This window comes from Balaenoptera ricei, chromosome 4 (assembly GCF_028023285.1).
Source record: "Balaenoptera ricei isolate mBalRic1 chromosome 4, mBalRic1.hap2, whole genome shotgun sequence".
Lineage (NCBI taxonomy): Eukaryota > Metazoa > Chordata > Mammalia > Artiodactyla > Balaenopteridae > Balaenoptera > Balaenoptera ricei.
The window spans coordinates 78,893,083-78,916,817 of record NC_082642.1 but is presented as its reverse complement, the minus strand read 5'-3'; the positions used below and the strand labels follow the sequence as shown (position 1 = coordinate 78,916,817).

The window sequence follows — 23,735 nt, the reverse complement described above, 5'->3', positions numbered from 1 at the left end:
TACATTTCTATATGCTATTAGTGAACACATGGACACCAAAATTAAAAATTCAATACCATTTACAACTGCAAAAGAAGGGAGGAGAGGAGGGAAGGCAAGCAGGCAGACTGACTAGGTATAAATCTAATAATGTAATCTAATGTACAGGAATTGTACTGAAAACTAGAAAATACTGATGAAAGAAATCAAAGAAGACTGTAAGACTCAACATGGTGGACTTCCCTGGTGGCGCAGTGGAAAGAATCTGCCTGCCAATGCAGGGGACATGGGTTCGAGCCCTGGTCCAGGAAGATCCCACATACCGTGGAGCAACTAAGCCCGTGCACCACAACTACTGAGCCTGTGCTCTAGAGCCTGCGTGCCACAACTATTGAAGCCCGCACACCTAGAGCCTGTGCTCCACAACAAGACAAGCCACCGCCATGAGAAGCCTGCGCACCATAACGAAGAGTAGCCCCCGCTCGCTGCAACTAGAGAAAGCCCACGCACAGCAACGAAGACCCAACGTGGCCAAAAATAAATAAATAAATAAACAAACAAACAAAAGACTCAACATAGTAAAGATGTCAATTCTGCCCAAATTGATACATAGGTTTAATATAATTTCTATCAAAATCCTCACAAGATTATTTTGTAGATACAGACAATAATTTTCTATAATGTATATGGAAAAGCAAAGAAATTAGAATAGCTTAAACAATTTTGACATGAAAAATAAAGTAGAAGAATCACTTTATCCAATTCCAAGACTTACTACATAGCTACAGTAATCAAGACTGTGGTATTGGCAGAAGTATAGACACATAGGTCAATGGAATAGAAAGGAGAACCGAGAAATAGACCCACACAAATATGCCCAACTCATTTTTGACAAAGGTGCTAAAGCAATTCAATGGGGGAAAGATAGCTTTTTCAACAAATGGTGCTGGAGCACTTGGACATTCATAGGCCAAAAAAAATAAAAATAAAAACAAATAAACTTTGATCTAAGTCTCATAAGTTATATAAAATTTAACTCAAAACATCACAGATTTAAGTGCAAACACAAAACTATAAAACTTTTAGAAAAAACACAGGAGAAAATCTTCAGGATCCTAGACTAGACAAAGAATTCTCAGACCTGATGCCAAAAGCATAAAAGGAAAAATTAACAAACTGGACTTCATCAAAATTTAAAACTTTTGCTCTGCAAAAGCCCCTGTTAAGAGGATAAAAAGAAAAGCTACTTACTGGGAGAATCACCTACCTGACAAAAAGCTAGAATGTAGCATATGTTTTTTAAAAATCTAGAACTATCAAAACTCAACAGCAAAATAAAAAACAATCTAATTAGAACATAGGCAAAACACACGAACAGACATTTGACAAAAGAAGATATACAAATGGCCAACAAGCACAAGAAAAGATGTTCAACATCTTCAGCCATTAGGGAAACATAAGTTAAACCACAATGAGGTATCACTACACATCTATCAGAATAACAAAGATAAAAGAGAGTGACTTCATCAAATGCTGGTGAGGACGTGCATAAACTGGATCACTCATATATTGCTGCTGAAAATATGAAATGGTGCAACCACTCTGGGAAACAGTTTGGTAGTTTCTTAAAAAATTAAACATACAACTATCATATGATCCAGCAATTGCACTCCTGGACATTTCTCCCAGAGAAATGAAGACTTAGGTTCACACAGAAACCAGTATACACAAGTTCATAGCAGCTTTATTTTTAATAGCCCCAAACTGGAAACAATGACGTCCTTCATTGGGTGAATGGTTAATCAAACTGTGGTACATCCATCCATGTTATGGAATACAACTCAGCGATAAAAAGCAACAAACGTGATAGAGGCAACAACCTAGATGAATCACCAGAGAATTATGCTGAGTTTTAAAAAGTCAATTCCCAAAAGGTTACATACTATAAATTCTATTTATATAACATTCTTGAAATGACAAAATTATAGAAATGGAGAACAATTAATGATTGCCAAGGGCTAAAAAAGGGCTGGGGGCAGGAGGGAAGTAGGTGTAGCTACAGAAGGGCATAATGAGGGATCCTGTGGTGATGGAAATATTCTGTATCTTCACTGTACTGGTCAATATCCTGGTTATGTAGTTGTACAATATACAAGATGCTGCAAGATGTTCCCACTGGGGAAAACTGAGTTAAGAGTACACGGGATCTCTTTATATTAATTTTTACAACTAAATGTGAATCTACAACTATCCCAAAATTTAAAATTTAATTAAAAGAAAAAGAAAAAGGATACACACGCCTGCCTGCCCCTGACTATTCTTACTCAACTCACTTAAATAGGGCTAACCTATCCAAATTAGTACTTTCAATCTGGCTTCTTAAAGAAACCAGGGTTTTATCAATTTTGAACATTTAAAATCATAAACAAAACATTAGTTAAAGCCAAATCTATTTCCTTATTTAAGCCTTCCTTTCCAGAATCTGATTATGAAGAGACAAGCCTGACTGTCCAGTGGATGATCCCTGGTGGCAATCTCCTAGATGCCTGAAAATGAGCTAGGTAGGATCAGTAGCTCCCCATCTTCCCAGTGGTAAGGGCTAAGCACTGACTCAACTTCCCACAGGATCTGCGGTCAGAGCTAGGCAGCTGACATTCCCAGGACCAGTATACAACCACCTTGAGCAGTTGATGCCCAAGCTCAGATGATCCCCACTTAACTCATTTGGAAGGCTGCTCTCACAAGAGCCCTAAAGAAAAAGAGAATGGAAAAAGACCAGTCCTTCTATTGAAGCAAAACCCTCAGTCCATCCAGCCAGACCTGGTCTACATATGCCAACCTATGGGATACTACAAGATCGAGGGCCTAGCCCTCCTGCCTTTAAGTTCAGCCTATACTGTGTGCTGCTTGCTGATTTGACTGTCTTTTAACACAGACACAGTAAGCAACATCTGCTTTAAGAAGATTCCTCTCAGTCTCAAAAGCTTACAAGGCCACCCCTGAGAAATGGATGAATTTTTGGTCTCCAGAATCCAAAAAAAGTAAATATTTCTCTAATCTCTTCCTCAATGCACAGCCCTATAAGTGACCAAAGAAGATTGTTTCTCTTGTTACGTACCTGTGTACATTTAGGATTAATTAAAGAAGACAATGTGGATATGTGAATAAAACTCTGAGCTAACAGAAAACCTAAATATTTAAGCGTGTCAATTGTCTGAGCGACTGAATAGATCATTTTATTGCCCTGTGACTGTCTTACCATCTGCCAACTTAAGACATAATCTCTGGCTTTCCCTATTTCATAGGGATGATGTGAAAAGAAATGAGATAGCAGATGTAGATTCCTTTGCTTTCTGGAGCAATATAATTCGCATAATTTATATTCTAAAAATCAATCAGGCAATGAAAACCACATTGTTTGATAATGATTCAAAATCCTAACAAAGCCTAGAATGTACATGTACAGCAAAGTAGATAAACATACCTGAACACACACACACGCACACCTCAGAAAGATAGATAGATAGATCAATCAATTGATCCCTGTGGGCTCTCAGAGCTAAGCAGCTGGTATGGTAGTATTAGTACACAAACAAAACACCGTGAGCAGCTATACAGATACAGATAGCTCTCTGTATGTGTATATGTATTTTTCCTTTTTTTTTCTTTTCAGGTATGATGATAACAAAATAATCTTCTAGGAAAAATCTGACTCCCCAGAGCCAGCATTTTTAAACAAGCCTCAGGGATAAAGCAGCATGCTGGATACCAACACTGTTTGTCTCTCTTCAAAGCATCTCAGGGAAGCATGAGTTAGACAAGGAAAGCTCTACAGCCTCACCCTACATTCAGCTTTTAGCCTCTGTCCATTCTTTGGCATGAACTCTTAATACAAAAATATATGCCAACAGCTGCTACAACAATGGCCTTGAATGTTCTCTCTGTCATGGAAATGTAAAATGAAGCTGGAAAGAGAGCTTGGTAACAATGTAAGGCTTCACTTTGAAGATATTTTAAAATTACATTATTTTTTCAAATCTTTTTGGCCTGATCGATATTTTTTAAATGCCTCAGGTTTATTTATTATACCTCTACTTTGTTTCATAAACAAACAAACAAAGATAAATGTAGCAAGATAAAATAACCCAAAATACATGAAAATGCTTCCACAGTTCACTGGGCAACTTTAGAGCTGGAGAACACTGTTAGCAGGGAACTCAGATACCAGAGAAGCCAAAGGGACAGACTGTTTCCAGAGTCGTTAACTGTTGAATACTACTGAGGACCAACAAGATGAGGAATAAAAGGGGCCACAGAATTCACAGACACGGAATGAGAGGGAGGTGAGGAGATGGAGACAGTGCATAAGATATGCGGCTCTGTTAAGATTGTACAAACAAGAGGCATAAGACTATGGGAGATGGCGCGGGGCAAAGAAGGGATTTGTTTGCTGTCTGACTTTGTTTTGGGGATGGGAAAGAGAGCCCGAAGAAAAGGCAAGGTTCAAGACGTATGAGTCAGAAAACACTTTAATTCCTTTTAATCTTACTAGCTAGTGTACAAATAAATTATAATTATAGGTTCAAATCTTTTGTTAGATAAATAAAAGCCACAGTCTGTCAAAAACATCATGAGATCCAAAAGTTATCTTCTGTAGTTAAGACAGGGCAAAATATTGACTGATCTTTGGAGGAAAGCAGAAATACTGAATGGCATTATATATTCTGACTCTAAGGAAAAGGTGAGACTCCTCCTCAAAGGTAAAGATTAAAACTGAGACAGCGGGCATGAGTGCCACCTGCTGGTAAAATGTAAATGCTCAGTATTTTGCCTGAGATAGAAACCAGTCTTAGGAATTTAAACTAATTGGATTAGAGGTTACCTGTTTCCTATGAGAGTTTCTCCATAACGATACAGAATTCTCAGACCTTCCCACCCAGCAAAACAAAGTCTTTTAAAAAACACTCCTGATTAGTTGGCCATCATCCCTTTACTTCAGTACATTCAATAGTAGGAGGCACACAAGTCCAAGACTTGTTACATCATCAGTAGGTCATTTTCAACTGAAACAGACCTTCTCCTGGTTTCTACCCACTTACATTAGCCTTCCCTCTGCTGCAATACAATAAATCTCCATATGACAGTCCTTCACCATCTGAAAGCAGCCGTGTCTCCACTTACTTTCTCCTCTGATTAAACAACCCCAGTATTTTTTTTAACTGTTGTTTTTAAAACCTCCCACCATTCCAGTTGTGGGATGTAGGTCAGTCTGTCAACAGTCCATAAAATATCTTTAAGAGTTTTTATTTTCAACACATAGCCCAGTGGTACTATCACTTTCCTCTATCTGGGCCTTAACACACAATTGGCTCACACTAAGTTTGTGGTCAACTAAAATCCTGTCCAGCTAGATTTTCCCAATCCAGTATGCATGCAACTTAATTATTTGAATCTAGTGCAAGTCTTAATGTTTATCCTTGTTAAATTTCATCTCATAACAATTTTGATTGCACTCTGTCAAGATCATTTGGGACCCTGAATTCTTGGTGCCATCTAAATTCGACAAGCCACTCCATAAATCTTCATCCAAATCAATGATAAAAAACTTGGATATGAAAGATCCCTAGAAAGTAATTAATACTAAGCCACCAAGAATACTCTTTGGGTAGGGATGTTCATCATCTGCAAATCTACTTACTATTTACTAATTTACTTCAGCAATGAGGATAATGGAAAACTAAGACAAATGCTTTAACAAAATCAAGATGTTATGTAATAAGCATTGCATGAATATACTGTCCGGGGACTTCCCTGGTGGTGCAGTGGTTAAGAATCCGCCTGCCAATGCAAGGGACATGGGTTCGATCCCTGGTCCGGGAAGATCACACATTCCACGGGGCAACTAAGCCCGTGCACCACAACTACTCAGCCTGCGCTCTACAGCCCATGAGCCACAACTACTGAGCCTGTGTGCCACAACTACTGAAGCCCACGCACCTAGAGCCTCTGCTCCGCAAAAAAAGAGAAGCCACTGCAATGAGAAGCCTGCACACTGCAACGAAGCATAGCCCCTGCTCACCGCAACTAGAGAAAGCCTGCGCACAGCAATGAAGACCCAATGCAGCCAAAAAATTAATTAATTAAAAAGAAGAAGATAGTGTCCTCACATTCCTGTCAAAAATGCAGTTTATGAGTTTAGCAAGGTTGTTTTTAGGTGAACTCATGGAAAATTGCTCATAAACCACACTGGGGTTATCCGTGGGTAGTTTCCTATGTCCACTCTTCTTTTAAAAAATTACACTTTAAGAGTTAACCTATTTAATTATTTTATGACTGTTTTATGATTAAATATTTATGACTCAACACTTAAAACAGCAGATTTATGGTGACTTGTGCATGTATTTCACTCATCCTAATGGGCTGAAGATCACCTTTTCCAAAAGCAAATAGTCCTCCTGAGTGAAATAAACTGTCTCCTCTGCTTAGGCATCCACGCTTAAGCGAGTGTGCCTTAATTGAATACTGATCCAAAGTAACTTACAAATTATTAATGATAGCTCAGATCATTCAAACAGGATCCCAGGTTATAATTTCACTGCGTCTTGAGATTTGAACAATCATGATGTAACTATATGAACTATATCCTGGGCTTCAACTTTTTTCTTTAATATATTTATCTGGACTTTTTCATTTTTTTTTTTTTTTTTTAAGATTTTCTTTCTTTCTTTTTTTTTTTTTTTTTTTTTTTGATGTGGACCATCCCCGAAGTCTTCAATGAATTTGTCACAACCCTGCCTCCGCTCTATGCCCTGGCCTTCCTGCCGCAAGGCATACGGGATCCTAGTTCCCCGACCAGGCATCAAATCCGCAACCCCCTGCATTGGATGGCGAAGTCCCAACCACTGGACCACACTGCATTGGATGGCAAAGTCCCTGGACTTTTCCATTTTAAGGACCATTCTCTATGCTCATGAAAAAGGAAGCAAAACAAGAAGTGTTGCTCTAGAGTACAGTGTAGAAGTCCGGATGTGGACTCTGAAGCCCAAGTGCCTGGATTCTAATCCCAGCTCTATCATTCACTAGCCATGCGACCTGCAACAGGCAATTCAACCTCTCTGTGCCTCAGGTCTCATTGATAAATGTGAATAATGACAGTACCTACCTCATAGAGTTATAGGAATTAAATGAGTTAACAAGTGTGAAGGGTTTGTAACAGTGCCTGCCACACAGTAAGCACTAAAGACTTCAGATGTTTGCTATAATTATCATTCTTGATCACCTATTAACATCACCCCTTCTCACTCATCCTTTCCCTGCACTTGCTCTGAAAATAACAATATAGTACAATGGTTAGTTAAGAGCTGGGCTCTGAAGTCAGAAAAACCTGGATTGGAGTTCTGTCCTCACCCTTTATCAGCAATACTACCTTGGGAAGTCACTTAACCTCTCTCAGCCTAAATTTCCTCATCAATAAAATGAGGATAAAACAGTATCTACTTCATGGTGCTGTTGTGAGAATTAAACAAAAATGAATGTCACACCCTTCACGTAGTACTGGGCACATAATATACGTATTCAGTGAATCTTTGTCAAAAGCCCTCCTTTGTGCCCCTTAGCATTTTGGTAGGCACAATCTGGACCAGACCAGTCTCTTTTCTGACAGACGTACAGATTCTTGATGCTTTTGGCAAATATATTTGGTGATCTGCCTCTATCCAACTCTGGTAGCTGTTCTGTGTTTTGTAGACAGATACTTCTCTCAACATTCCTCCCCATTTCCTTTCTCTTTGAATTGTTTGTGGTTATTACATCAGAATTTAAGAATTTCCTGTTCTTTGTGAACCTACTATTATTTTGGAGCCTATAACCATGAGGCTGTGCCCATATTTTTTTCCCTAAAATATCTGCTTTCTAAAACACAGGCTTCACGAGTGTTATTTTTTCATCATTATTACAAACTTTAAAATAAATGATAATTTTTCTATCAATAATCTATCCCTTCTATATCCCCAATCATTGGGAAAAAGTAAATTCAGGATAATGGTTCCCCCACCATCGTTTCCTTTACCACCTATGAGACTAAATGATGAATAAATCAAAAATGTTATCAGATACTCTTTTAGCAGTATGAAACTTCTGACAAATATCTAGATGGTTAAAGAACACATTACTACTACCGTTTGTTTCTCAGTAAATTTTACAATCTCATGCTGAGATTCTTTCATATTTCTCCATCAGAATATCACTTTTGTTCCTTTCTTCTTTTATAGCTCTCTACCATATTCTTCCCCAGCAAGGTGGTTTCCATCTTATGTGTACACACGCACACGTGCACACACACACTCCTCGTTAGCCCCTCCTAGCATTCCCTATTGGATGTTTCTTTTCAACAAAGTACATCTTCCAACGACCAGAGTTCTTACATGAGTACCATCCTACCACCTCTTGGTAATAGATATTTTCTGGTCAAAATACTAAGTTTTCTTTTCTATATATACTGCACTGATATACAAAATCATATACATACAAGGTACTGTTCCCAAACAGTTTTGTCCCCAAATGCCTTCTTTCTGCCATATGTTTTCCTCTCCTAAGTTATCTATTTTTATAATCTTATATAGGCTTCTTTCTCTTCTTTACTGACAAATGTAATAAGCCTCTAGCCAAAAGGCAATACAAGTTACTCTGCCAGAAGCGCACTACTGCAGCATTAAAGAGTACAGTTCAGGAAACCAAATCCTGTTTTGATACCCTCCAACTGTTAACTGCCACATCTATCCTTGTCTTCCAAAGTTAAGAGCAGCAAATGGAGATATAAAAAGATATGAGCTGTGTCTGCTCCTCAGAACTCCAAAACCCCAGATTTCCTTTAAACATTTCCATTAATGTACACAAGAAAAGTTATTTTGACCAGACTGTCAACTTTAAGATAGCAAGGACTACTTATCTTTTACACACTACCGCCCAGTGCCTAGTACATGTTAGACCAGAGGCTGCATCCTTTGACCCATGGGCCAAGTCCTCCCACAGCCTGTTTCTGAATGGCTCAGAGCTAAGAATGTTTTTTACATTTTTAAAGGGCTGTTTAAAAACAAACAAATAAAAAAATCACTCAGAGGAATATGTGACAGAGACCATATATACCCCACAAAGCCTAAATTTTCCATCTGGCCCTTCTCAGAAAATGTTTGCTGACCCCCGTTATCAGACCCTCAAATGTTTGTTAAAAGAGGAGGCAGGGGGAAGGGAGGGAGCCCTCAGAATGGGAAAGAAGACACAGATTTGCAACAAATATATTTTGAGATCACTGCAAATGGTGAAACTCTCATAATAAGCACTGTGCAGGTCTTTAAGTCATTCCTTGACTTCCATTTTCACTGAGTTTCAAGAGAAACTAAAGATTGTTCATCAGTATATTTAAGAGATCATAATTTTTTTTTTGCAACGTATCTTATCTTGAATCACAGGTGCTCCTAGGAGAACTAAATTTAAACCTTGGTAGTATACTTCTTCTCCAACTAGCCTAGTTAACATAAGTTAGTCATCAGCAAGGTGTAAGGTGTCAATTCACAGGTATGTACCCTCATACATACCTCCTTTCCTTCCATGCAGCACCAAGTGCCTAAGCACTAACAACCCACAACATTTTACTCATCTGTTCCCATGTGTCTGTACACCTGTTACCTCAAAATTCAATCACTGAGGGGCTTCCCTGGTGGTGCAGTGGTTGAGAATCTGCCTGCCAATGCAGGGGACACGGGTTCGGGCCCTGGTCTGGGAGGATCCCACATGCCGCGGAGCAACTGGGCCCGTGAGCCACAACTACTGAGCCTGCGCGTCTGGAGCCTGTGCTCCCAACAAGAGAGGCCGTGATAGTGAGAGGCCCGCGCACCGCGATGAAGAGTGGCCCCCGCTTGCCGCAACTAGAGAAAGCCCTCGCACAGAAACGAAGACCCAACACAGCTAAAAATAAAATTAATTAATTAATTAATTAATTAAAGGGCTTTCCTTTAAAAAAAAAAAAAAAATTCAATCACTGAGAATGCTCCACAAACCCTGTAATAAAGCTCTGAACACTGAAAAATGTTTAACCAAAACATGAAAATCCCATTCTCAAATAATATCAGAGCAGTAGTACTAGACCTATTCATAGCAATGCCTATTAGAAGCACTTGCAAAGGTGTACCTGAAAATGCTGCTCCATCACTTGGATTTTTCCCTGGTCTGGGCACTTTTTTAGAGCTCGGTCTGCATAATGGAACAGGATTTCCACCATCTGTAAGGAAAACAGCTTTGTATATAAATTAAAGTATATCTCTAAAGTTTTTCAATACTTAATTTATGTGATCTTCTTAAATAATACAGAATCAGGCTTTGCTATCATATTAAAAATATAATTTAAAATGTTAGTGACTTTATTTCTCAGTTTTTCTAACCCCAGCCGAATTTCTTTCAGCCTCAGGGTTAGTACCAATTTGCTAATCTTTCCTAATAAATACCTCCAGGTTCCAGACCTCATTAGTATATATATTGCTCAGGAAATAAAAAGTTGACGTTTAGCTCTTCAGTTATCCTCTGCATATGTCTTTGCCTAAAGAACACAGACAGCCAATACTTTTTTACCAGATACTGAGAAAATCACTTATAAGTCTCAGGATTGACCAATTTCTGTGTATGTTTTCTAAATGTTTATACTAATTTGGAATCTAATTTTTACCAATTCATTTGCACAATAAAAAGGGGGAGGAATGACTATAGTAAATGAATTCAAGCAAGTCTAGACTAGGAAAACAAAGCTAGTGTTAAATATTAACATTAACCATATTAATACTAATTAATAATAATAAACATCAGGCCTCTCTGCTCCCTCAGGCAACACAAACACTTGCACATATAGTATTTCTCATTATTACTAATCAGTTTATAAAGACCAACAAATGTCAACTTTCTGTGGGCTATAATTAGGTTCAGAGATAACCCAGATCCCTGGGTTTTTTACTCCTCCTACTGTCTGCTGTCTTCTGGCTATTTTACTATTTATAATTTTCATAAGAGAGTGAGCAAGGGAAAAAAGAAAGGGTGGTAAGAAGGAATTTAAAAAGCACTCAAGATAACACCAAGGAATTGCAATCTGACTTGTTTTCTTAATACACTCTCTTCTTAACTGTAGTCATTTACCTAATCACGCCCAAGATTATTAGCAAATACCAAAGGCAATCTGCACTGTACCCCAGTAAAGACCCTATTAAAATACTCACCCGATCTGCAACAACAGCCTTTCTCTTACTGGCATCCCCTGATAATCCTGCAGAGAGGCAAAATCCAGCATAAATACAAAGTTAATCCATATCTTCAGGAGTGAAACTGCTCTGGCCTTCTACTGATAACCTATGCTAACAGTAGATATAACAATCCTTAGGTATCAAAATGTTGGATAATATGCCATAACAGGAACACCTCCCATCTATTGGACCAGATGGCATATCAATGTACTTCCCTTTTGTTCTAATAATAAATTTTCCTTATGAAATGAATTTTAAAAGTGACATTTAAAATTCTATATCCTGTATTCGTCATTAACCTTTTTCACTGAAAGTCTGTAAGGTTTGATAACATCTTGCTTATAAAACACTTGAACACTAAGTCAAAAGTGTTCTGTAAGTGATTAGTATTATTCATTTTCTCTGCTCCAGAAAAACAACACCTACTACACCAGTGTTCTGTTAACTTACCCACTACTGCTTTTGCTTTTCCTTCATGGAAAGACCATGCAAGGGCCAAGGCTTCTGTAAGACAGTCTTGTTTCAGGAGGTGATCCACTCTCTAAAATGAATAAATGAGAGAAGACAGACCCCTTTGTCTGACCAATCACCAGTCAAAATTCCTATTCTACCTAATACCTTTCCAGAAGTTGCTGCTTAGTAGCTAAAATTATTCCAATAACCATGTGAATATCTTATTTCCAAGAAAAACAATTTCTTAAAGCACTGGATAGTACAGTGACTGTATAGGCTAGTATAAGCAGCCACAAGGCCTAAATATAAAAAGAGGAAACAGCTAGAATGTCACTGTAGCAGAAACAGCTAGTTATCACAACATCCATTCACTCCCTCCTCTTTTGTAACAAATCCCAAGTTTATTTGAGACAGCAATAAACCAGCTAAAGGACATTTCTAAGACTCCCTTGTAGCCACTTGGGGCCATGTGACTAAGTTCTGGCCAATGATAAGTGGAAGTGCTATCTGGACCTTTCTGGGATGTCACCTTAAAAGGCCGGGGTCAGCCTTCTCTTCTCTTTCCTCCTTCCTGGAATGTGGATTTAAAAGCTGGAACTCCAGCAGTCATATTGGAACATGAAATGATCTTGAGACTAGAATCCACACACAAGGATGGCACAATAGGGTAGTATGCCAAAGACCATGGAGTTGCCATACTAGCCACAGACTGCCTACCTCCAGATTGCTTTTACATGAGAGAGAGTTCTTTTACACTCTTTTACAGTATTTTGAATTTTCTGATATATGCAGCCAAACCTTACCATTAGTTATAGTCAGTTTTATCAAATCAAGTATATGATAGTTACAATGGTTTTGATGTACACTTCTGAAATTAAAAAGCACAAATCCAAGTACTCTTTTTCTGCAAAGTCAGGACAAAAGACGTGAAGATGCTCTCAATTCAATGGCACTAACACATAAAATTACTTTGAACTCACCTCTCTCCAGCTCCTCAGCATCATCACATAAACAGACTGGAAAACAAAGAGATGGAAATTAAAATTATCATCTTTAACAGACTTGTTTGAGAGACACATTTGTCTCAGTCCTACATCTCATTTTACATCTCTTTAAGTAAAAACATTTCATACTACAGTTAAAAGTATTTACTAAAGGGTCTTCAAGGGCCCACGTTAAAGAGTAAATCAAACATTTAAAGGTCAATAAGTCTACAGTCCAAGAAGGAGTTAATTCCACGGACAAGGAAGAAGGAAAGTCCAATCTCCCAACATGTTTCTCCATGCTAAGTTTTTTTTTTTAATTAATTTATTTAACTTATTTATTTTTGGCTGCATTGGGTCTTCGTTGCTGTGCACGGGCTTTCTCTAGTTGTGGAGAGTGGGGGATACTCTTCATTGCGGTGCGTGGGTTTCTCATTGTGGTGGCTTCTCTTGTTGCGGAGCACAGGCTCTAGAGCGCAGGCTCAGTAGTTGTGGCACACAGGCTCAGTAGTTGTGGCTCACGGGCTCTAGAGCGCAGGCTCAGAAGTTGTGGCGCACAGGCTTAGTTGCTCTGCGGCATGTGGGATCTTCCTGCACCAGGGCTCAAACCCATGTCCCCTGCATTGGCAGGCGGATTCTTAACCACTGTGCCACCAGGGAAGCCCTCCATGTTAAGTTTTAAAAAAAAACCCACAGGAACAAATTGATATACAAAAAGTTCCTATTCTAAGTCAAATGTCTCAATGCGTTTTAATATACCCTAAGATGATCTAAGCTAAAGGACATCTTAATTACATGTCAAATATTAATGATAAGGTATCTTCCTGGTCATGACAACATAAATGTGAAGGAACATTATGACAGTATACCTCTGAACACAGAAAACCAGAACCTAAACAAAAGTAAAAATACAGTATGTCTAAAAGTAGAGGAAATAAATTAATTTGTTGTAAAGCACAGAGAACTATATTCAACATCTTATAATAACCTATAATAAAATAAAGGGGCAATCTTAAAAAAAATTAATTAGTTAAAAATCATCTAACCCCTAAAAGTTTTCGATTACTGCTAATCAGTATTCATTTTGTAATGCACTGCCCTCTTTACCAACAACCTCCTTCAGCCCCTACTATCCTGACACAAATGCACACCAAGTCACAGAGTGGAAGAACTTACTTTTGTCCCCAAATAAAAGATCTGACCACCATAGCTACTGATGGATTGATAACAAGCCTTCTCTCCAACCAAAGCCTAAAAAAAAAAATTTAAAGGTAAAAATTACATGCATTAGGAGTCTCAAGTTTTAAAGAATGTGGATTACAGAGACAACATGGTTTCATCCCATAATTGAGTGGGGGAAAAAATGTCAGTCAAGTGCCAGTCTGTCAGTGGAGGTGGCATAAAGGACAAAGTGCAAAAAGTAATTCTCTGCTTATATGCGGTCTCTTTATTTTTCAGAGTAATGCATAAAGGGAAGAGCATGCCAACTTCTAAATTTGAAGCAAAATTGTTGCAACCTGCCCACTACTGGATGACAGGTAGTCACTGCTTCTGGCAAAGAATAGGGCTAACTGAAATGGTACCTCCAAGTTCTTTGAAATAAATATCAACAAAAAACACAAGAGGAAACAGGAAGATAAAGCAGCATAGTATATGAAAGTCAGCACAGCCCAGCAAAATAGAAACGAAACCTACTGTCTGATAAATCTGGTTGCAAATTTGGGCTCTGTCACCCAGTAGGTGCCAGAGTTTAAACAAGTTTCAAACTTCTGACAATTACATTTTTCCATCTTTGAAAACCATGCAGTTTCTGGGAGGCTTAAATACATTAATATTTATAAATTTCCTAAAATATGTAAGTGGTCAATACTGATAACTAGTAATTTTTCTTAACTTTTTATCATGAAAATTTAAAAATATATACAAAGGTAGCGAGAATAAAATAATGAACCCAATGTATCCAGTAACCAGCTTCATTAATTATCACTTCATCACCAATCTTGTTTCATCTATATTCCCACTGACTCCCCTATAACACGGTAAAAATTCTAAAGTAAATCTCAGATCTTGAACATCTCATTTACAAAAATTCAGTATATGCATAATAAATAAATCCTTCTAGTGTAACCACACAATTTCATTGACAGGCTTTCAAAAATTAACAATCATTCCTCCATGTCAAATATCTGATCAGTGTTTAGATTTCAAATTGTCTCATAAATGTCAAATGTTATTGAGGTTTCTGTTCTTTGTTTAGTTTTGTTTCTACATTTCATTTGTTTAAATCAAGACCCAAATAAAGGCCACACACTGAAGCTGGCTGATGCATCTCTTAAGTCTGTTTTAATCTACAGAGTTTGACTCTATCTCTCATGGTCCTTTATTTTCCTTGAAGTTTATTTGTTGAAGACGCTGGAACACTTATTCCATAGAGTTTCCTACTATCTGGATTTTGCTAATGGCATCCCCATGGAATCTTTGAACATGTTCCTCTGCTTCTGTATTTCCTCTAGAAGATCAGAATCAGGGTTTTTTTGTTTGTTTGGTTTGGTTTTCTGGTAGTACCACTTTAAGTATGACGTTAGCGGTAGGATTTTTGTAGATGCTCTTTATTATCAGGCTGAAGAAGTTCCCATCTATTCCTAGTTTGCTAAGAATTTTATCAGGGATACGGAATTTTGTGAAATGCTTTTCTACATCTTTTGAGATGGTATTATGACCTTTCTTTTGCAATAAACTAATACAGTGAATTACATTGACCTTTTTTTTTAAATTATTTATTTATTTATTTTTGGCTGCATTGGGTCTCCGTTGCTGTGCGTGGGCTTTCTCTAGTTGTGGCGAACGGGGGCTACTCTTCATTGCAGTGCGCGGGCTTCTCATTGTGGTGGCTTCTCTCATTCTGGAGCACTGGCTCTAGGTGCACGGGCTTCAGTAGTTGTGGCACGTGGGCTCAATAGTTGTGGCTTGCAAGCTCTAGAGCAAGGCTCAGTAGTTGCGGCACATGGGCTTAGCTGCTCCGTGGCACGTGGGATCTTCCCGGACCAGGGCTCAAACCCGTGTCCCCTGCATTGGCAGGCAGATTCTTAACCACTGCGCCACCAGGGAAGTCCCTACATTGACTTTTAAATGTTAAACCGTGTTGACCATGATTACTCTTTTTATACATTGCTGGTTTCTATTTGCTACTATTTTAAGGATTTTTGCTTCTCTGCTCATGAGGTCATTGGTCTATAGCATTCTTTATTGTAATGTCTTCAGTTTTATTATCAGAGGTAAGCTGGTGTCATAAAAAGAATTACGTGCTCTCTTTTTCTCTATTTTTAAAAAGATTTTTGTGTAAAATTGATATTTTTTTCCTTGAATATAATAGACTTCACTAGCGAAGCTATCTGAGCCTGGACTTTTTTTTAGGAAATCAAGTTAATGTACAGCCACATAGAAGTACAACCACTTAGATTTTCACTTCTTCTTGAGTCAGCTCTGGTAATTTGTGCCTTCCAAAGAATTTTTCCATTTCATCCAAAATTGTTTAATTTATTGGCATAAAGTTATTCATGTTATCTTTTTAATATCTTTAGACTCCATAGCAACCGCACCTCTCTCATTCCTGCTATCAGTAATTGTGTCTTCTCTTTTTCTGGATTAGTCTCACTGGAGGTTTATCAATTTTATTTATCTTTTAAAGAACAAGCTTTATTTTCTTTGATTTTCTCTATTGTTTGTCCATTTCCTACTTAACTGATATATGTTCATCTTTATTATTTCTTCCTTTAATCTACTTCAAGTTTATTTGCTCTTCTCTATTTCCTTAGATAGAACCCTAGATAATTGATTTAAGATCTTTGTTTTCTAATGTATTTAACGTTATAAATTACCCTCATATTTTTTTCTTTTTTTTAAATTTATTTATTTTATTTTTGGCTGCGTTGGGTCTTCATTGCTGCGCACGGGCTTTCTCTAGTTGCGGCGAACAGGGGCTACTCTTCGTTGCAGTACACGGGCTTCTCACTGCAGTGGCTTCTCTTGTTGTGGAGCACAGGCTCTAGGTGCACGGGCTTCACTGGTTGCAGCACGCGGGCTCTAGGGCGCACAGGCTTAGTTGCTCCACGGCATGTGGGATTTTCCCTGACCAGGGGTCGAACCTGTGTCCCCTGCATTGGCAGGAGGATTCTTAACCGCTGCGCCACCAGGAAGTCCCACACTCTCAAAATTAATTATAGACCACAATTTTTTTCTGAAATATAGCTGATTTACAATGTTGTGTTAGTTTCAAGTATACAGCAAAGTGATTCAGTTATACATATACATATTCTTTTTCAGATTCCTTTCCCTTATAGATTATTACAAGATATTGAGTATAGTTCCCTGTGCTATACAGTAGGTCCTCGTTGGTTATCTATTTTACATATGGTAGTGTTTATATGTTAATCCCAAACTCCTAATTATCCCTCCCCCTCTTTCCCCTTTGGTAACCATAAGTTTGTTTTGCATGTCTATGAGTCTGTTTTATAAATAAGTTCATTTGTATCATTTTTTTAGATTCCACATACAAGTGATATCATGATATTTGCCTTTCTCTGGTTTACTTCAGTCAGTATGATAATCTCTAGGTCCATCCATGTTGCTGCATTATTTCATTATTTCATTCTTTTTTATGGCTGGGTAATATTCCATGTATATACCACATCTTCCTTATCCATTCATCTGTCGATGGACATTTAGGTTGCTTCCATGTCTTGGATATTATAAATAGTGCTTCTATGAACATTAGGGTGCATGTATCTTTTTGAATTATAGTTTTGTCCAGATATATGCCCAGGAGTGGGATCGCTGGATCATATGGTAATTCTATTTTTAGTTTTTTAAGGAACCTCCATCCTGTTCTCCACAGTAGCTGTGCCAATTTACATTCCCACAAACAGTGCAGGAAGTTTCCTTTTTCTTCACACACTCTCCAGCATTTATTATTTGTCGAGGTTTTGATGATGGCCATTCTGACTGGTGTGAGGTGATACCTCATTGTAGTTTTGATTTGCATTTCTCTAATAATTAGCAATGTTGAGCATCTTTTCATGTGCCTATTGGCCTTCTATATGTCTTCTTTGGAGAAATGCCTTTTTAGATCTTCTGCCAATTTTTTGATTGGGTTGTTCGTTTTCTTGACATTGAGCGGTATGAGCCATTTCAGACCACAGCTGTTTGATATGCTGTATTTTCACTTTCGTTTAGTTCAAAATATATTCTAATTTCCTTTGAGATTTCTTCTTGACTCATGGGTTATTTATAAAAGTGTTACTTAATTTCCAAATATTTGGGTTTTCTCCAGATTCACCCTGATGATTCCTTCAACAATTTGCTGTAGTTTGTTTTATGGCCTAGTATATAATCTATTGGATGCTCCACCTGCACTTGAAAAAGTTTGTAATTTGCTTTTGTTGGGTGGAATATTCTATAAATGTCAGTTAAGTCAAGTTGGTCAATAATTTTTTTGTTTTCTATACCCTTGATGATTTTGTCTACTAATTCTATTCATTACTGATAAAGGAGTTTTGAAATTTCCAAACTCTAATTGTGGACTTGTCTGTTTCTCCTTTTAGATCTGTTAGTTTTAGTTTCATATATTTTGAAGGTCTGTTATTGGGTGCTTAAACCTTTAAGATTGTTATGCCTTCTTGACAAATTAACCCTTTTTTATCAATTTGAAATTTCTCTTTATCTCTGACAATATTCTCTACTCTGAAATCTACTTAATCTGATATTAAAATAGCCATTCTAATGATTAGTGTTTGCATGATATGTCTTTTTCCTTCCCCTTACTTTTAACTTGTCTGTGTCTTTGTATTTAATGTGAACTTTTTGTAGACAGCACACAGTTGGTTCTTGCTTTCTTTATCCAGTCTGACAATCCTTGCCTTTTAACTGAAATGTTTAGACTATTTCCATTTCCTATAATTATTGATATAGTTGGGTTTAGATTATCTTATTGTTTTCTACTTGTACTACCTGTTCTTTTTTTATGCTTTGTTGAATTTAATATTTTTTAACATTCCATTTTGTTGCTACCAATGACTTATAAAGGTATACTTCTTTTTCAGTGACTGCTCTAGTGTTTACAATATGCAGGTTTAACTAATGTTAGTCTACATTTACATAATATTATACTATTTGATGTATAATGTTAAGAACCTTACAATAATATACTTCCTTCCCCCACTCCCTGCTGTTATGTACTATTTTCGTCACACTGTTACTTCTACATATCATAAACATTACTTTTGTTTTAAACAGTCAACTGCTTTTGTTAAATGACAATATTAAGGTATAATTTACATACCATAAAACTCACTCATTAAGCATACAATAATTTTCAGTAAATTTACAGTTGTTTGACTATCACCAAAATCCAGTTTTAGAACATTTCCATCACTCCACAGAGATACCTTTTACCTATTTCCAGTCAACCCTCATTCCTACTCCTGGTCCCAGTCCCACTAATCTACATCTGGCTCTATAAACCTGCTTTTTCTGGACATTTCATATAAATATAATCAAAGAGTATATGGTCTTTCCATATGGCTTCTTTCACTTAACACAGTATTTTTGAGGTTCATCCACGTTGTAGCATGTGTCAACAGTTCACCTTTTTTATTGAGGAATAGCATTCTATTACGCAGATATGCCACATTTTGTTTATCCATTTATCAGCTAGTGGACATTTTCACTGTTTTGACTTTTTAGCTATTAAGAATAATGCTGCTATGAACATTTGTGTACAAGTGTTTATGTAGAGATATGTTTTCGTTCCACTTGAGTAGCTACCTAGGAGTAGAATCGCTCAGTCATATGGAATCTTTATGTTTAATATTTTGAGGAACTGCAAAAATGTTTTCCACAGTGGCTGCACCATAACCCACAAGCAAAGTACGAGAGTTCCAATATTTCTGCATCCTAATCAACACTTGTTATTGTCTGTCTTTTTGATTATAGCCATCCTAGCGGGCATGAAATGATATCTCACTGTGATTTTGATTTGCATTTCCCTAATGATTAATGATGTTGAGCATCCTGTCATCTGCTTATTGGCCATTTGTGTATCTTCTTTGGAGATTGCTGCAGTTTGTTTCTGATGAGAAATCTGCTCTCACGCTTATTGTTGCTCCTCTGCATTTAATGAGTCTTTTTACTCTGCCTGCTTTAATATTTTCCTCTTTCCAATTCATTTGGATCAATCTATGTTTATTTTACTTGTGCTTGGGTTCACTGAGCTTCTTGCAATTCTGTGTTTATAGTTTAGGAAAGTTTTTGACCATTATTTCTTTAAATTTTTTTCCCTCCTCTCCTTCAGAGATTTCAACTACACATTTATTAGGCTAAGTGGTGCTGTCTCACTGCAGTCACTAACAGTAGTGTTTTTTAAATTTTTTCTCTCTGTTTCATTTTGGATAGATTCTATTGCTCTATCTTCAAGTTCACTAATATCTTGAAAACTATTGTTTTTTGGGGGTTTTTCCTGATTTTTTTTCCAGACAGGAGAGTAAATCCAGTCCCCATTATTCCATCTTGGCTGAAAGTGCAAGTTCAAAGTCTATCAGTATTTTTAATAACCACTCAGACAAAAGAAAATATCTAAGTGTGGGACAATAATTATTCTTACTTTAGTGAATTCTACTGAATTACCATTTCTTCTCCTGGATTTTCCTGGTTTCTAAATTCTGAAAATATATATGGAAGACCCTTTCACATATATTTATGCTCTAATATCTCAGGGAGATTTGAGCAATGGCTAGATATTATACTGCAGACACTCATTATATATGACCTTCATTACTACTTTTTTCAAGAAATTATCCAGAGAAGACTCAGAAAGTCTAAATTTCCTGCTTAAAGATTATTGGCTTAGGAAACATGAGATCACAGTTCAAAGTAATTTAACTGTAAACTACCTGTGTAAACTGCTAAAGGCCATTATTGTCATTGCTTAAAATATAGTAAAATTAATACTAAGATCATAACTTTTGTGTCTTCCTTCTCTGCAGGCTCCTACATTTCATCTACTTCCTATTCCTCCAGAATCATCTTTCTTTCTCTCAAAGCTATCTTTGCCTTTTAATGGCTACAGCCTCCATACCTGTTCCAGCCTTTACTAATCACCCAAATATTTCCAAAGCCTTATAGGCTACCTGTCTCTCTAGTCATTTATTCTTTAAATCTATCAGGCTTGTTGCCAACATAATAAACTTTCTAAAATACCTTGCTTTTACAATTTCTTTCTCATGAACTTTCAATTTCATTTCATTATTTCAGTATGAAAGTTAAAATTCTTTGGTATTAAATTAGTCACATTTCCAAGTAGAAGACAACAGGAATTATTGTTCTAGTTCACATTCCTGAATACTTACAAACACACTCACATCCACTTCAACCTAGTTAGTGGCTTTTAAAAAAAAAAATCTCAAGACATAAAGATAACTTGTCAGAATTCCGATTTCTAAAACAAAACAACAACAAAATACCAAGGTTATCAAAGCAATACTAAGATAATGGATTACCCTTACCAGTGCCTGGCTCACGTTTCCTCCAGTGGCTAGAGATTTGAAATGGCTGCTATTATAGACCAACTGAACTTCTGAGATCTCCACCGTTTCCAATTCCTCTTGAGTTTGCCGATCAATCACATGCAACTTCTCTACACTGTCCAAGAGCACAATTGTGCGTGAGTTTATCCACTGTAATTCAAGCACACAACAACACAAAAGTGAGGCCCATCCCACACCGTCATCCAGGGCAAAAAAGCTTGGCAACTCCCTTAAATGACACTGACGACCTTATCCATTTAATTAATAACTTGATGACACCACAATCACAGCAAGAACTACTCGGTGACAACCCAGAGAACAAAAGGTGCACAGCGTAGTATTGCGTTTTGATGGTGTTAAAATGACTCATAGTGTAAAAGAAGGCTAACTAAGAGCTCTAATAGATATTATGGGATACACTGTTTTTTATCAATGTTTTTGAAAGGTACATCGGCACAATGACTTAAGCAAAGTGACCAACTTTGCATTTCTAGTGTTTTTGACATTAATCAAACAAAAGGGCAAATGCAACCTCATAAACCTATCTGGTCAAAGAATGATTGTTACCATTTAAGTAATTCATATTTAAAAATACAAGCTATTTAAAATATATATTTCCTTCAAAACATACCTACCAATTATGGCAGAGTTCTTTGCTCTTTCTATTTCTCTATATATTCTGAATATTCTTTAATTAGTACTATTATAATCTTAAAAGTAATAACAATAATTATGTTAAAATCTTCTGAAGGATACCATTTTGATAAATTTCTTGGGTTATATATAAGATTTCTTATTTTCAAAATATTTTTTTGAAAAATCTCAATCCCTTCCCAAGAAATAAATGAAGTCTTAAAATCTGCTCAATTAGAATTCTAAATTAGCCAGAACAAAGTACTTCCCCTGTACTTTCTCTCTCTGGTATTCATTTTGGTTTATTTATATGAACTCTTTCCATGTTCTCAGAAATTATTTGTATAATATATCAAAGACAATCAAGTTGAAAATGGATCAATTTTCTTTTAACTATGTTGAATATATACTTTAACACTGTGTTACACGGGAAGGGTTTGGTTTGGTTTTCCAAAAAAAACTGTCCCTCAGGAAACAGAGTTTGACACGCAAATCATTTACAAAGAGCTTTTGTAAGGTGCTCTCTTGATCACTTTACTTTGAGAAACAAAGTATCATTTAGGAAAGACACATTATTCAGCCCCTGTATACACTTAGTGCTAGTTTTTAGATGCTTTCAAAGGTCACCTGGTTAAAAGAGAAAGAATGACAAAAAATGTTAGCAGGATTAGCAATTATTCTTCAGATTAGATCCTCACAATTTTAAGTGTTGACACATTGTAAACAAGCCTTTTAAAGGTAATTTACAAAGCAATGCAGTTAGGGGTCACATCATGAATAGGACAGGACAGGCCACAGGACAAATGAAAAACACCAACTGTCCTACTATTAGGAGTCCTACCATTAGGAGAATGGCTACGTGTGGTTGGGAAAATTTCTTCCAGGGACAGAATCATATGCAGATTTTTAAAGTGCTGTATCTCAAACATCTTAAATGGAAGCGATGATGATGAATTCTAGAAAACTGTGTTAGATGATTTTCAACAAGGGGTTCTGGTGATGACAAAAACACTGATGTCTTATACGCATGAGAAGAGGTTGAACAATATTATTTCATGAAATGTGTATGAAAAAAGTATTATTTCTAAATCAAGTCTGTATATGAGATTGAAAGGCAATGTGCAAATAAATTAATAAATCATCTATTATAAAAATTGATGCAAAAAGAAATAATCTTTTTTTTTTTAACCAAAAGTTGCTCAGGACTGAGATGCATAGTAGAGAGAGAACTCTGAAAAGTTTTTAGCCACAGATAAAGAATAGCTCCTGAACTCCTGAACCAATTAGGACATACTCAGAAGTACAAAAATGTGTTACCAAAGAAAGCCCGGCAATGATCCTGAAGAAATGATTCTGATCTCCCCTTTGAGCTAATCAGGATATTAAAGAAAACTTTTGCTGATCCTGCCAGTGTTCAGCAGGACATAAGGCTAAAAGGCAATAAAAATAATGTGGCATCACACCAGCCTCAGACTTTATTCAGTACAAGCAGGATTTAACTTTTTTTTTAAATTTATTTATTTTTGGCTGCACTGGGTCTTCGTTGCTGCGCGTGGGCTTTCTCTAGTTGCAGCGAGCGGGGGCTACTCTTTATTGCGGTGCGCGGGCTTCTCATTGCGGTGGCTTCTCTTGTTGCGGAGCACAGGCTCAGTAGTTGTGGCGCAGGGGCTTAGTCACTCCGCGGCATGTGGGATCTTCCTGGACCAGAGCTCAAACCCATCTACCCTGCATTGGCAGGCGGATTCTTAACCACTGCACCACAGGGAAGCCCAGGACTTCACTTCTGTCCACATTTTATATAATCCTAAAGGTCATGATTTATGGCA

The 23,735-nt window shown here is 37.1% G+C and overlaps 1 protein-coding gene across 3 annotated transcripts in view; it reads right to left on the bottom strand.

Moving 5' to 3' along the window:
- Positions 1 to 23,735, bottom strand: part of VPS8 (VPS8 subunit of CORVET complex) — a 288,065-nt gene that overhangs the window by 213,402 nt on the left and 50,928 nt on the right. For all 3 annotated transcript variants that reach the window (XM_059920698.1, XM_059920699.1, XM_059920700.1), the window contains 6 exons: positions 21,256 to 21,426; positions 13,874 to 13,948; positions 12,695 to 12,730; positions 11,712 to 11,802; positions 11,238 to 11,284; positions 10,166 to 10,255 (listed from right to left, as the gene is read on the bottom strand). In XM_059920698.1, the coding sequence (XP_059776681.1) occupies positions 10,166 to 10,255; positions 11,238 to 11,284; positions 11,712 to 11,802; positions 12,695 to 12,730; positions 13,874 to 13,948; positions 21,256 to 21,426 (510 nt within the window). The remainder of the gene's footprint in view (positions 1 to 10,165; positions 10,256 to 11,237; positions 11,285 to 11,711; positions 11,803 to 12,694; positions 12,731 to 13,873; positions 13,949 to 21,255; positions 21,427 to 23,735) is intronic.